The sequence below is a fragment of the Suricata suricatta genome, chromosome 11 (assembly GCF_006229205.1).
Source record: "Suricata suricatta isolate VVHF042 chromosome 11, meerkat_22Aug2017_6uvM2_HiC, whole genome shotgun sequence".
In the NCBI taxonomy this organism is placed as follows: Eukaryota; Metazoa; Chordata; class Mammalia; order Carnivora; family Herpestidae; genus Suricata; species Suricata suricatta.
This window is the reverse complement of record NC_043710.1, coordinates 11,465,739-11,479,867: the sequence shown is the minus strand read 5'-3', so window position 1 is coordinate 11,479,867 and position 14,129 is coordinate 11,465,739. Positions and strand designations below refer to the sequence as shown.

The 14,129-nt window shown below is 41.5% G+C and overlaps 1 protein-coding gene across 1 annotated transcript; it reads right to left on the bottom strand.

The window, feature by feature from the left end:
* Window positions 1–12,840: 12,840 nt before the first annotated feature.
* On the bottom strand, window positions 12,841–13,794 carry LOC115272000 (olfactory receptor 5B21). Its single transcript, XM_029915000.1, has one exon. The coding sequence runs from the start codon at window positions 13,789–13,791 to the stop codon at window positions 12,841–12,843; it is 951 nt and encodes a 316-aa protein (XP_029770860.1). The 5' UTR covers window positions 13,792–13,794.
* Window positions 13,795–14,129: the final 335 nt, after the last annotated feature.

The window sequence follows — 14,129 nt, the reverse complement described above, 5'->3', positions numbered from 1 at the left end:
GAGGGGATGGACTAAATTGGTGATGGGTATTAAGGAGGGCACTTGTTGGGACAAGCACTGGGTGTTATATGTAAGTGATGAATCATTAAATTCTACTCCTGAAACCAATATTACACTGTATGTTAATTTTTTAATGTGGAAAAAAAGAAAATGTGGTATACACATACAAAGGGGTATTATTGAGGCTTAAAAAAGAAAGAAAATCGTGCCATGTGTAACACATGAACGAACTTGGAGGACATTATGTTAAGTGAAATAAGCCAGTCACAGGACAAACTCTGCATAATTCCACTTATATACAGTATCTAAAATAGTAAAACTCAGAAATTGAGTAGAATGGTGATTGCCAGGGGCTGGGGGGAAGGGTTAAAATGGGGAGTCACCACTTAACGAGTATAAAATTTCAGTCACACAAGACGAACAAGTTCTAGAGATGTGCTGTACAACACAGTGCCTATAGGTAACAACACCAGTATTGTGCACTGAAAAAGTTAAGAGGGTGTATCTCATGTTAGTGTTCCTACTACCACGGAGGGGGTGGGGGAGGGAAGGAAGGATGGGAGGGGGGAGGAAGGGAGGGAGGAAAGAAGGAAGAAAGGAAAGTAGGTAGATAAAGAGATACTTCCTACTGGCTCTCTACCCCCTTTTCCTTCCTCCCTACCTTGGTCTCTCTCTCTCTCTCTCTCTCTCTCTCTCTCTCTCTCTCTCTCTCTCTCTCTCCTCACTTCTGCCATATAGCTGGACAGAGGAGAGACCAGAGAACATTGAAGCAGAATGATATCAGCATCAGATCCTAGAGATATGATAATGTCTCTTAAATCAGAAAGAGTAACAGGAGCACAAGGGTGGCTCAGGTGGTTAAGTGTCTGACTCTTGATTTAGCTCAAGGCATGATCTCATAGTTCATGAGTTCGAGCTCTGGGTCAGGCTCCATGCTTGGGGTTCTCTCTCTCTCTCTCTCTCTCTCTCTCTCTCTCTCTCTCTCTCTCTGCCCCTTCCCTGCTCTCTCTCTCTCTCTCTCTCTCTCTCTCTCTCTCTCTCTCTCTCTCACACACACACACACACACACACACACAAAGTAAATAAATAAATGAACATGTTTTTTTAAAAAAAGAAAAGAGTACCTTGAGTTTATATAATTCTTGTTAAGAACAATTCTGGGTATCTCCAAAATGTAGAGACACCCTCAAGGTTCATCTGACCCACAGAGAGAACCTACAAAAGTCTGGGTAGGATTCATATAGATAAATATGTGATTCACAAAGATGCAAATATGATTCACTCAGGTAAGTGGTGATTAGAATAAATATAATTTAGAAAAGGCCCAAGTACATTATTTTGTTTTATGTAAATATTTCTTCTGCCAAAAAAATGAGGCACTGGTTAAATTATGCTAAAAAATATGATACTGCGTTTCAATTCCTCATCACTCTTGAATGATGGTTACCTTGAAGGTGAATGTGGTTGAGAGGATTAATCTTCTATAGATCACTCTTGTCCTCAGTTGCTTCCTCTGTGCAATAAAGATAATATTATCCAACTCATATTAATATTGATAATAATATCTAACATTTCCTGAGCTTTACTATGAGTGGGCACAAGGCTGCAGGAATTATGTCATGTGACCTCCACCAACCCTTCCAAACAAGATACTGTTATGATGATCACTTTATAGATGAGAATTCTAGGACTAAGAGAGACATTAATAATTTCCCCAGGGTTGCATGCCCAGCAAATGGCAAAAACAGTATTCCAAACTGGAACTCTGATATCAGAGTCCACGGCATAAACTACAGTGAGAAATTACCTCCTGATTAAAGCAATGCACATAATAGCAAGCACTCGATCTTTTAACAGGATTGGTATTATTTGTGCATGTACTGCTTTTATGCATCCCCACGATTCTTTATGCTACTCCACAGTTGAGTACTTCTTGTGTCAGAACTCATCTCCGACTTTGCAGGCTTTTTGTTCCCCATCCCTGCTGATATGACAGCTCAGAATTCTCTTAAAGAACTAGAGTTTTCAGTTCCTAAGGAGACACAGCATCTCTCCGGTATGCTCTTGCAAAGCTCAAGCCTCTGAATTTAGGCCTTTTATCCTCTGTGCATTTATGTGTTCATCAAACTGGAGACTCGTGAACTAAAAAAGAAGGTTAAGAACCACAGCTTAGGCTATCACGACTGAGCGGGGCTGCACCATTTATGAGGAGCTGTGGTTTGCAGCCTTTCTCCCTACTCTGAGATTTCTTTTTTAAAAATTATTTTTAACATTTATTTATTTCTGAGAGAGAGAGGGGGGGGGCAGGGATAGAGAGAGAGGGAGACACAGAATCCGAAGCAGGCTTCAGGCTCCGAGCTGTCAGCACAGAACCCGACGCGGGGCTTAAACCCACGAATTGCCAGATCATGACTTGAGCTGAAGTTGGATGCTTAACCAACTGAGCCACCCAGGTGCCCCTTTACCCTAAAATTTCTATATTCAGTGCCAGACCTCATCTAGATTTTCCTTCTATCAAAGTTCTATGCAACACTGGTATCATTCCACAAGTCCCCCCAAAATTCTGTGCTATCAACAATTTTAAAAGTTGGAAACAAAACTTGAAATACCCACCCCCATCCTAAAGAGTCCAATGCCCATTAGCCTATTAAAGTCATTGCTGAGAAGTATTGCAGTTAAGAAAGCTGTTGAGGGGCGCCTGAGTGGCTCAGTCTGTCAAGCATCCCACTTTGGCTCAGGTTATGATCTCACAGTTCATGTCATGATCTCAAAGTTCAAGAATTCAAACTCCGGGTTGAGCTCTGTGCTGACAGCTGGAAGCCTGGAGCCTGCTTTGTGGATTCTGTGTTTTCCTCTCTCTCTGCCCCTCCCCTTCTCCCACTCTGTCTCTCTCTGTCTCTCTCAAAAATAAACATTAAAAAAAGAAAGCTGTTGAACTTGGTTCTCATAGAAATGCAAGTTTTGCTACATAAACCTGTTAACTCCTCATAGTGTTAGCATTTGTGGGGGGAAAAATTCCCTGTTAGACAGAAGCGTGTAACCCAGGAAGTCCCTACAAACTGTCCCATGGGAACAAGGTAGTTCAGAGTTCTACTACGAACATTCCATGCCAGTTTTCAGGACAGCCACATAAAATATGTCACTTCCATGACTCTGTCTCCTTAGCTTGCAAGGATTCCTTTTGTCATGTTTACCTTTCAAATATGATCAAAATCTCTGGAATGTGTTAGTTATCAATGTATGTTTGGTGAATAAATGAGTAATTCAGAAAGTTTTGTTTGTTTCCTTGATGGGAAATAGAGTAACCCATCACCTCCAATTTGTCCAAGATGGAGGGGTTCCTGGCACTTGGGACATTCAGTGCTAAATCTAGAAAGTCCCAGACAAATGGGGACAAACTGGTCATGTGCCAGGTGGCGGTGATTTTTTGTTTTGTTGATTTTAGGTTTCTGCTATCTTATTTGTAAACTCTCTGCGTGCACTGGAAATTGAGTTAAACACTGGCCATGAATTCATTTGTTTAACCCTCAAAACAATCGTAGGAGATCAGTATTGTTTCATCTTCATCACACTGACGAGGAAACTAAGACAAAGTTTTCATGCCTTGCCCGAGAATAGACAGCCTTAATCCCCATCTGGCTCTAGAGTATGCACCCTTAACCCGTTCTCTCTTCTGCCTTCAAAACTGAATTCTGCAGGTACTGAACAGAGAATAAAGTCATGAAATTCATCTTTGAAAATAAACGCTTAGTAATTCATGTGGAAAATAACTTGGATAAGCCTAATCCATTCCCTGCTGGATGAGATGGAGACAGGGAGAGAGAGGAATCTGGAAAAGCCATAATCTTGGCATTAATCCAGAAGGTGAGTGAATTTGAATATAAGCTTTTAACATCTTATAAACAGGCCAACCAAGCACAGAGCTATTTTTAGCTCTGAGTTATGAAATACAATCACATGGGCAGGTGGCCTACATTTTCAGTTTTATATTTGGTGAGGAGCTGTGCAATCTAAGTGGGAACGACATCCTACCGACCATGTTTGGAAAAGGCAGCCGCAGCCCTACAGATTCTGAGCACACGGAACAGGACAACTAGTTGGTGTTGTGGAGGAACAGATGGAAAATTTAGGTTTAGTCTTGTTGGCAGGGCCACTTTAGCAACATGACTTAGGTAGAGCCACTTAAGGCTTTTGTGCCTATTTTTCCTTACCTGAGAAACAGGAGAGTGTGGGGCAGTCTACCTACACCAGAAGGCGTATAGAGTCCAAAAACCACAGTGGATTAGAGTCTTCATCCTACCATTTAGGACCTATGTATCTGAGCCTCAGTTTTGCCATCTGTGAAATTTAATTCACCCCTTGCACATTTGTTGTGAATTTTAGGGAGATAATGTACATTGAAATACACAAAAACAAATCTGGCTGGATAGAGGTGCTTGACAAAATTATAAATCTCTTTCCTTGAAGATCCAATTATCCATCCACTCAGTAAGAATCCTTGAACACCTGCTAGATGCCAGGTACTAAGCTAGGTGCAAAAGTGAAGATGACCAACCACTTCTCATTTAGTAGGATATCAGCTGGGTGCCCTTCAGTGAAGTCACCTCACCTCTCTGAGCCTTGCTTCTATCAACCATCAGGTTAAGAGAATGAATTCAATGCTAAGAGAGTAAGTGTGAGAAACAAAAGTGACAATGTCCAGCAGAGTCCCTGGCATGGCAGGAAACCCTCAGAAAAGCCGTGGGGAAGGAAGGTGATGGCCCCTAAGGCTCTTTACGTCTCCAGGGAATGTGAAAATCTTGTGTTTGAAACTCAAGGCTATTATTTTCTGCTTATTTCAGAAAATAAGCCTGGAGATTTAGGGTTTTATCTCTGAGTCTATGAGCACCACAAAACTCACCTTCCTGAAGAAGGTAAAACAATAATATTTGATCGTGAGAGGTTCTCAGAATTGAGAGCAAATGAGGAGACTTGTTAGATCATATTTTCTGGACACAGGCACTGTGACTGAGATTTGGATGCAAGGGGATGTTCTTGGGAATGGCACCTGTCAGGAACAGATGGAGTCAGGACCAGACACAGGGCCTCAGCCTGTCCTTTGGAGATCATCGTTCAGAGCTCTCTGGAGCTGGATAGCCCTCAGGAACCATCTCAAAGGAACAAGACAAGGGGGCCAGGCCTCTGTGTCCTTCACTGGTCCAGTCTTGGCTGCAGGTTATCTTGGGACAGGTGGCTCCCTGAAGGCAATTCCTGGGGGGAGTTCAGCTCTGAAGTCCAAGCAGCTCCCCGTGGCATCCACCATGGGAGACACTATTACTGGCATAAGAGATGCCTGGAATCGAAGAGAGGAAATGTGAAGAGTAAGTAGTTGGGGGCCTCAAGAGAAGTTGCTGCTAGAAAGACAACATGCTGGCTCTTAGATAGGACATGCTTTCCAACTGTAGCCAGGCCCAAGTGTCACTTAGGTATAATGCAACCATTAGCAGAAGAGAGAACCAATTATGTGTTCATAAGTACAAAGAGTGTTTCTATCAGAAATATCCCAAGTAGAAGTAAAAGTGGGTGTTTGCAAGCATGGTATGGAATTGGCCACAGGCCAGCACAGCTGTGGGGTGCGTGAGGGGCTGAAGGGGTGCATCATGGCATGAGATCTGGCTTAGCCACTTCCTGGACAAGAGACCACTTCCCCAGGCCTCAGCTTCCTCATCTGAAACATGATGGTGGAACAGAAATAGCCCTGAGGCCTCTGACATCTCCATACCCATAACTCTGAATCCTAATCAGCATTGTTAGCAAGAAAACACGATTACAAAATGGATGACTTGGTAATTACTTTGCTTTCTGCTGGTAAGATAAATTTTATGGCAATGCTTTCTCTGCATTATTCATTTTCCTACTGACTTGCTAGTTAAAATGCTGACAGACTTCTCTTGTATTATTGAGGATTTTATTTCTCATTCCTTTTAACATTTTACATTTCTACTCTATTTCTCAATTTTTTGAGGCTGGGATCTGGTCTCTTGTTCACTATACAATCCCTGGTGGAGTGTCTCTCACATGCTAGATATATCAGTGATGTTTTATTACGGAACAACTCGGGCTAACATAAAGGGGAAAAAAGGAAGTAATTGAAAGGATACCACGAGGTTCACAGAATCTGTGGGCATCTGGGCAAAAGACAGGAATCAAGGGCCTTTAGGAAGACTAAGGAATGGAAGTCAGCAGTAAAGAAACTATATCCTGTCTGGAATGGCCCTACCTAAATCCCACCACTGGGACAAATGAACACCAAGCCTTCATGCTATGCGATATCTCTTGCTTCAAGTTCAAATTTGGAAGAGTGAGAACTTCTAACTGGCTGAGCTTAGAACTCATACCTGCCCTCTGTCACTACCATGCATTGCTCTGTAGGAATCTCTCTCTCAGAGCAAGGAAGGAAAGATCCCCTTTCTTTACCTCCCATAGACTTGGGCAGACACGGGATTCTCACACCAACCCAATGATTATAAGACATTCTCCAAGGAAGCCAGAATGTTTGTAAGAAGGAAGATGGATTCTGGAAACTTCAAAAAATGACAAAGTCTGCTCCAACAAGAGGTAAAATAACATTTTGGGTGGATATGTGCTCACACATAAAATGCTGAACAATTTACCTGAAGCAAACAAGATGGTTTGCCTTAACATTGATGCATAAGCAAAACTGTTCTAAATGCTCTACAGAAGTTAGCATTTCACCATTAGTCCTGATATGTGCAGGATATCTAGACTTTCCACAGTTGAGTTTGAATCTGTAGTTTAAACTGGAACATCTTAACTCGAAAGAGAATATTCTTCACAGTCGGATACCAGCTTACATCATTCTAAACTTATTTTCCATTACTTCTCTTCATGAATATTACACTCCAGACAAACACAACACTTTGCTGAATACATCTGCATAGTTTCATCCTCATTTCATTGTGTTTTTTTCAGAACAAAGGTTTTCATTTTTTAGTCCCCCCCCCCCAGCCCCTTTCCGGCCCCTCCCCATCTGGGCCAGGGATGTATTCTTTCTTCATTCTACCATAGCAATTTATATGTATCTCTCGTTGGTTTTTATCATTTGCTATGTAAAATTAGAGTTAATTATATGTAGGTGCTATCCCCACTTTTGTTTATGCTATAAAATTCCTAAGTATAGGAACTCTGTTTGATGTATCTTTTTTAATGTTAGTATTATGAAATACATCTTATACAGAAAAGTACATAACATGACACATGACATAAAAGTACATAAATTCTTGTTTTGAAATACAGGAATGAATATAGGAACTATGTTTCATTTTCTTTTCTTAACATTTTTACTGTGATTACATATATATGTACATATACACAAAAAAGTCCATAAAATATGTAGGTTGAGTTTAATAATAGTTACAAAGACCAATAGAGACACCATCCAAGTCAGGAATAGAGCAGAAGCCTCCATTTATCCATTCCATGCATTCTGTTTGTATCTGTTTGTAGTTTTTTATTTTTACATAACAATTGAAAAATGGCTGAAAGAATTGAAAAAAATGCACAAAAGTGTGTTTAACTTCATCAGCAATTCAAATTGGCATGATTTAAGAGCCTAGTCATCCCAAGTGTTGGCAGTGGGAACTCACACACTGTGAATGGAAGTAGAAACTGGCACAACTACTTTGGAAAATAGTGTTCCCTTGTTTATCTCTGGTTCAGCAATTCCACGTTCAGATGTTTATACTCTAGAGAACTGAATGCATGTGTGCACTGAGACACATGATGGAAAACTCATATCAGCCTGTTCATCATTACCAAACTGGAGATAAGTAAAGACATGAACAATCGACTGAATAACTCAATTTTGTGTTTTTCCATTGGGCTGTCTCTCTTTTTCTCACTGATTTGTAGGAAGTTTATATATAGATATATAGATATAGACACATACACACACATGTGTAGACACTAACTTTTTGCTGGTTAAATATGCTACAAAAACTTATGCCCCTACCCCCCTACATACATCCCTTATGAAATAATCACAGACCAACAACTGTTATGAATAGGAGGTGAGGCTCTTGGGCTTGGATCTGGATATCTGAGTGGTGGGATCCTACGGAAGTTTCGCTACAAAACTGATTTCTGTAAGGACACATTTGCTGTCATAGGTCCAGGCTCTTCAACCAGTCAGATGGGAACAAATCCTGATTGTCTGGAGAAGTAATGGACTGGGAATTGGTGATAAGCCTCTGCCAACAGAAGCTCCTGCCATGTGCCATCCCATCTCCATTCCTGGGTTCAGGTGGGTCCCTGCTGGTCCAGAAACTCCCCCATTCAGCTCTGCTAATGATATCATTAGCAGTAGCAATACTATCATTAGCAAGAAGGTAGCAACTCTAAAAATGTTTTCCTGTCCATTACCTACTGTGACCCTACGACACCCCTGAGGAAGGTGTGGCTTGCTACTATCTCCACTTTGAGGAGGAGAAAATCAGCTCAGAGATAAGTGACTTATGCCAGTTTCACAGCTAGTAAGTGGTAGGGTCTTGACTAGAAGTTAAGTCTCCAATGTTGGAATTCTGGGCTCCTTCTACATCATCCCTTCAGAGCTTGGCTCAAGACCCCCTTCCTCCAAGGAGTTTTCCCTGCTCACAGGATTCTATCTCACCTCTGAAGAGTTCTAATTATTCTTTTCTATACTACCCACTTGACAATGACCACAAATGCCTTGAATTGCCGCCTACCTAGAAATATGTGTCTGGTTTTACTTGCATGGTTTGCAAGCTGCTTCCAAAGCAAGAATGGTGTTGTCCATGGCCAGGTTCCTTCACAGACCTCACACCATGCCTTTATTGCAGCTTGTGCTCAGTGCCCAGTAAACACTGGCTGAGGCTTGCTCACTCTGTGGGCTGTAGCATTCAAAGAGTTAATGCCAAATCTCAAAACTGAAAACAAATGCACTCTGATCCATCATGTTCTGTGGAGTATAGGAAAATTTTCTACTGACAAAGTTATTGAATCCTGAGTCATTAATCTCAAAGTGCATTGCACCCATGCTCATGTATACAGGAAGATTTGCTTTGTTGAAGTAGGAATTATATCTTACAGTCTTGTATTTGTTTGTATTCTCCATAGTGCCTTTCCACACGGCAGGAACTTATCATAAAAGGCTCTCTGTAAATGATTTATACATGAAATAAGTCCTTTGTTGAAACTTACTAAAATATAAAGTGACTTGTTCTTTCTCAGAGAATTGGGCAGGGAAGGCAAGACTTATGTTCAAATCTTGGCTCCTCTTGTTAACAGTAGATAGGTAAGCTACCTTCTCAAAGGTCTGGTTTCCTCAACTGCAAAACTGAAGCATGAAAATCTACCTTGTGGTGAACAGTGAAATTAAAAATGTAAAAATGCCTTTTGACATGTCAAGAACTTTATACAATATAAAGGATGAATAAAAGTCTGCTAAGACTTGGTTCTCTGTGTGTTGAAGCAAGTTGAACTGTGGGAATCAGGGTTGTCAACTGTAAAATGAGAGGGTTGGTCTAGATTATTTTTAAAGACTCTCTGAAGGCTAAAGAGTTGTAATATTAGCTTCAATGGTCAAAGACTCTTAATGTTTTAATTTTCCTTTCCCTATACCCAAAGATAAACAAACCATCTAATACACAAAGGGAGCCTCATATTTGGAATTATTCAATCATGAATCCTTTTCCAAAGGGGTAATCTTTTCTGATATAAATAATCGTCTTGATTGATATGTTTCCACTTTCCAGTTTTGGCCATTTCAAGAAGGGAAGTCTTCCAGTGTCTTTACTCTCCTGAGCTACAAGCCTTACTCGGTACCTCCCTACTCATCAGACTATCCCTGCAGGGAGAGGGCAGGTGTTGTTAATAACTAAATGGGCATTTAGTCTCCATTTGACAGATTTCCCATGTGGAAGTGAAAAGCTCCCCACAGGAAGGCGGATTTTCTAAATTAACATCTTGCCGGCGACAAGCCGTCTCCTTCTGAGTAGCTTCTGGAAATGAATACTCATGTGATATCAGCTTGAAATGTGTGTGATGTGGAATTGGGTGCTTGGAAGAAAGGAAAGTAGGCAATGGATGGAAATAAAAGCTTGGACTTGGATGGGGTGGAGAGAGGGAGGGAGCACAGAAGCCAAAAGTAAAGGGCACCTGGGTGGCTCAGTCGGTTAAGCATCCAATTTTGGCTCAGGTCATGATCTCATGGTTTGTGGGTTTGAGGCCCATGTCAGGCTTTGTGCTGACAGCTCAGAGCCTGAAGCCTGCTTCAGATTCTGTGTCTGCCCTTCTCTCTACCCTTCCCCTGCTTGCACTCTCCCTCTCAAAAATAAATAAACATTAAAAAAGAAAAAGCCAAAAGAAGGGAACACAGGATAACCGAGTGACAGCTTGCACAGGAATCTTTGCAGGTCAAATATGCATTCATCATGCTGGGCACATCCACATACTTTATCTCATGTCATCTGAACAATCGACCCTGCGTGTTAGGTTCAAAGAGATTAAATGACTTTCTTGAGGTCATATGCCTGATAAGAAGAGTAAGGATTTTTATCTAGCTCCTGTCACTAGAATTAGTGTTCTCTTATACCCTTCTGCAGTCAACTGTAACTCTAGTTTGGGAGGGCTTCCACAGTAAAGAGATATATAAACATTAGACCTGTCACTCATAGTTTTCTGCCTAAACTGAGGTGCAGAGGCACATCTTACTGTGTAATGTAACTGCTATGATATAAAACCTTAGAATTTGATTTTTCATAGGGGCCTAATGGCTTAGTGGTGAGGAAAGTTCTTGTTTGGGTTAAGGATAAAAAGGGGTGAGAAGAAAAAAAGAAGAAAAGGAGAAGAGAAACGGGACGTGGAAAAAGAGGAACAGAAAGAAGAGAGGAATGCCTCAGTGGCTCAGTCTGACTCTTGGTTTCAGCCCAGGTCACAATCTCACAATTCGTGAGTTCAAGCCCTGTATTGAGCTCATCACTGACAGTGCAGGGTCCGCCTGGGAATCTCTCTCTTCTTCTCTCTCTGCCCCTCCCCTGCTGTCTCTCTCTTTCAAAAATAAATAAACTTAAAAAGAAAAAGAAAAGAAAGAAGAGGAAACGAAGCCAATTATGTTGATCAAAAAGGAAAAGAAGCTGAGCTCAGACCAAAAGGTACTCAGATAACTACTCCCAGACTCACTTCCCAATATGGGCACCCTTAAGCTCCGTGACTTCTGTAAGTCACCGAGAAGGCTCCTATGTGAAGTGGATGTTGGTCTTTAAAGACTGTTCTATGAGTGTTGCTCAGCAGGCCACTCTGCTGATGGGGGTGGCTGGAAGATAGAGAAGGCAGGTCCAGGGATTCAAGGTCTTGCATCCAGGAGAAGCTCCTGGTCTCTTCAGGTGGCGGTGGCTATGTCCCAGAAAAAGTTTTTCTTAAAGGTCAACCGCATTTCCAAAACTCCCTCTTTGCTCTTCTCTCCACAAGACTCACGATCCACTCTCCTTGGTCAGAGGCTGCCCTGTGTGGAATGAGTTTGGTAACCTCAAAATGGATTTGACTTTCTAAGCTCCTTGACTTAGCCACCAAGATTTCTAGTTTTCACATTTAAAATAAAAATTCTTTTTTCATTGTTTTTGAGATCTTGACATCATGAAATACGTAGTGACTTAGACTAATTGTGGCTATAAACACCACCAAGCCACTGATAACATGAGAAATAAAATTAATCACTGCTTCCCACACATGAGTTTGCTGACACCATCCCTCACACAAAATAAGACCCGAAGGTGGACTTGGGCTGTGAGTCACCATTCCATTCCCATTTTGGAGGTAAATTTCTACAGGCTTCTTTATTCTTGTAGCATCTAATTACAGAACATTGGGATGCAACAGGGATCCAGAGGTGAACTGAATTATTGAAAAAACAGAAGTCAAGAGGGCACAGAAAGCTATTATGTATATTAATGATAGATTCACCAAACTTAAAGGTGCTGGAAATGCAAGCGTTTAATTCAGAAGATAAATCTCCTCTTTCATAGCCCTTGGGGAAAAAAAGTACTTTTTCCTCCAAACCTTCTGCAAGCTTTGGTAATTATGTTAGACAAAGACCAAAAGCATAGAACAGAGTGCAAACTCTCTCAAGAAAGCTATGTTTATTCAGGTTAAAGTTTAAACAGTTTATCTGAAACTGTTACATACAAAGGTGGCTTACTGTTTTTTTACCAAAGTTGTCCCAACACAGTAGCAGAAGGAGACTGAAAATACAAAGGTACTCCACTGATGAGTAAACAGGAATCGGTGGGGGGGGGGGTTGCTGAAAGGATTGAAGGCCAGGTCATCTGACTCTGGGTCCAATTCCCTGTCCTTTGAGTGAAAACCTCCTCTGAGGCATTATTTAAAACAATAAAACATCCTTTGTCTGCAGTAGAAACTTTAACTTTCAAACTCACGGACCAAAGATGAAAAGCGTAATGTGGTCCATTTCAAATGATAAGTATTTCACAATGAAGATGTGATCCTTACACCAAACTTTGATCGTGGATGGGAATCTCTTCCAGTTAAAAATAAGGAGGGGGAAATCCAATGTATTGAGTTTCGGCTCTGATCTTCTGCTTCTGATCACATCAGGAAACTAGTGCAAGAAGGGTTTAAATGTTCCATGTTGTTATTAACTAAATATAAGACTATCTCCCCAAGTGAGATTTTAAAGTGTTGCTTTTGTGGTTTTATGTAGCAAAGTAACCACTGTTCTTAGAGAAGAAAGAACTGAAATTTGACAAACCTCAGAGTTCAATGGCATCTAGGTCTGAGGGACGGTTTATCTCTCCAGTTATCTGTCTACTTCCTACTCACCCTTAACGACTGGGGATAAAGTTTGTTGAGTATTTTCCAGAGAGCATTTTTAACCTCTTTGTTCCTAAGGCTGTAGATCAAGGGGTTCAGCATGGGAATCACCACCGAGTAAAACACAGAAGCAATTTTGTCAGTGTCCATTGACTGGCTGGAGCTGGGCTGTAAGTACATGAAGATGATAGTTCCATAGAAGATGGTGACAGCAGTGAGGTGGGAGGCACAGGTGGAGAAGGCTTTCTTCCGTCCTTCAGCAGAACGCATCCTTTGAATGGCGATGTATATGAATAGGTAAGAGATGAGGATGACCAGGAGGGTGAAGAAGACATTGAAGCCCACGACACAGAAGACAACCAAGTTGTTGATGTGAGTGTCAGAACATGAGAGGGTTAAGAGTGGAGGAATGTCGCAAAAGAAATGATTAACTTCATGAGAACCACAGAATGAGAGTCTAAAGGTGTTTGCTGTGTGGATGGAAGCATTGAGGAAGCCACAGACATAGGAGCCAGCAGTCAGGAGGGCACACACACCTGCTGTCATGGTGGTGGTGTAATGGAGTGGCCTACATACAGCTGCATGGCGGTCATAGGCCATGGAGGCCAGGAGGTAGCACTCAACAGTGGCAAAACCCACAAAGAAGAAGAACTGCGCAGCACATCCATTATAGGTGATGACTTTATTCCCTGAATGCAGTGTGGCCACCGTCTTAGGAGCTACGGCTGATGAGTAGCCCAGGTCTACGAAGGAGAGGTTACTGAGGAAGAAATACATCGGAATGTGGAGTTGGGGGTCTGCGTGGATGATCACCATCATTCCCCCATTCCCAACCAGAGTGATGAGGTAGATGAACAGAAATACTAGGAGAAGGGGGACCTGAAGATTAGGGTCATCTGTCAATCCCAAGAGGATGAACTCTGTTGCTTCTGTGCTATTCTCCATAAGGGTCACCTTGAATTCCATCCAGAGATTAAAGAAGAGGCAGTGAAAATGAGAAGAAAGCAGAGAAGAGATGACAGGATGGTGTAAAAATAGTAAACTAATACGTGTTGAGAATGTGTGAGTTGTAAGGCACGTGCAAGACCCTTCCATTATATGGCAGCATTTAACCCTATGAGGTAGGTGCTACTATACTTATTTTACAGATGAGAAAGTTAAGGTTAGAGGAATTTAATATTGACCCAAATAACCCAATTTCAGAATCAAAGATCACACCTTTATATTTCTGAACCTGAAGTCCCATACACTCAGAGCTTGAATTATTCTACCTGTTTATATCA

What these genes read in the sequence shown, in the direction of transcription:
- LOC115272000 (XM_029915000.1), bottom strand. Translation starts at nt 13,791, where the DNA reads ATGGAGAATAGCACAGAAGCAACAGAGTTCATCCTCTTGGGATTGACA.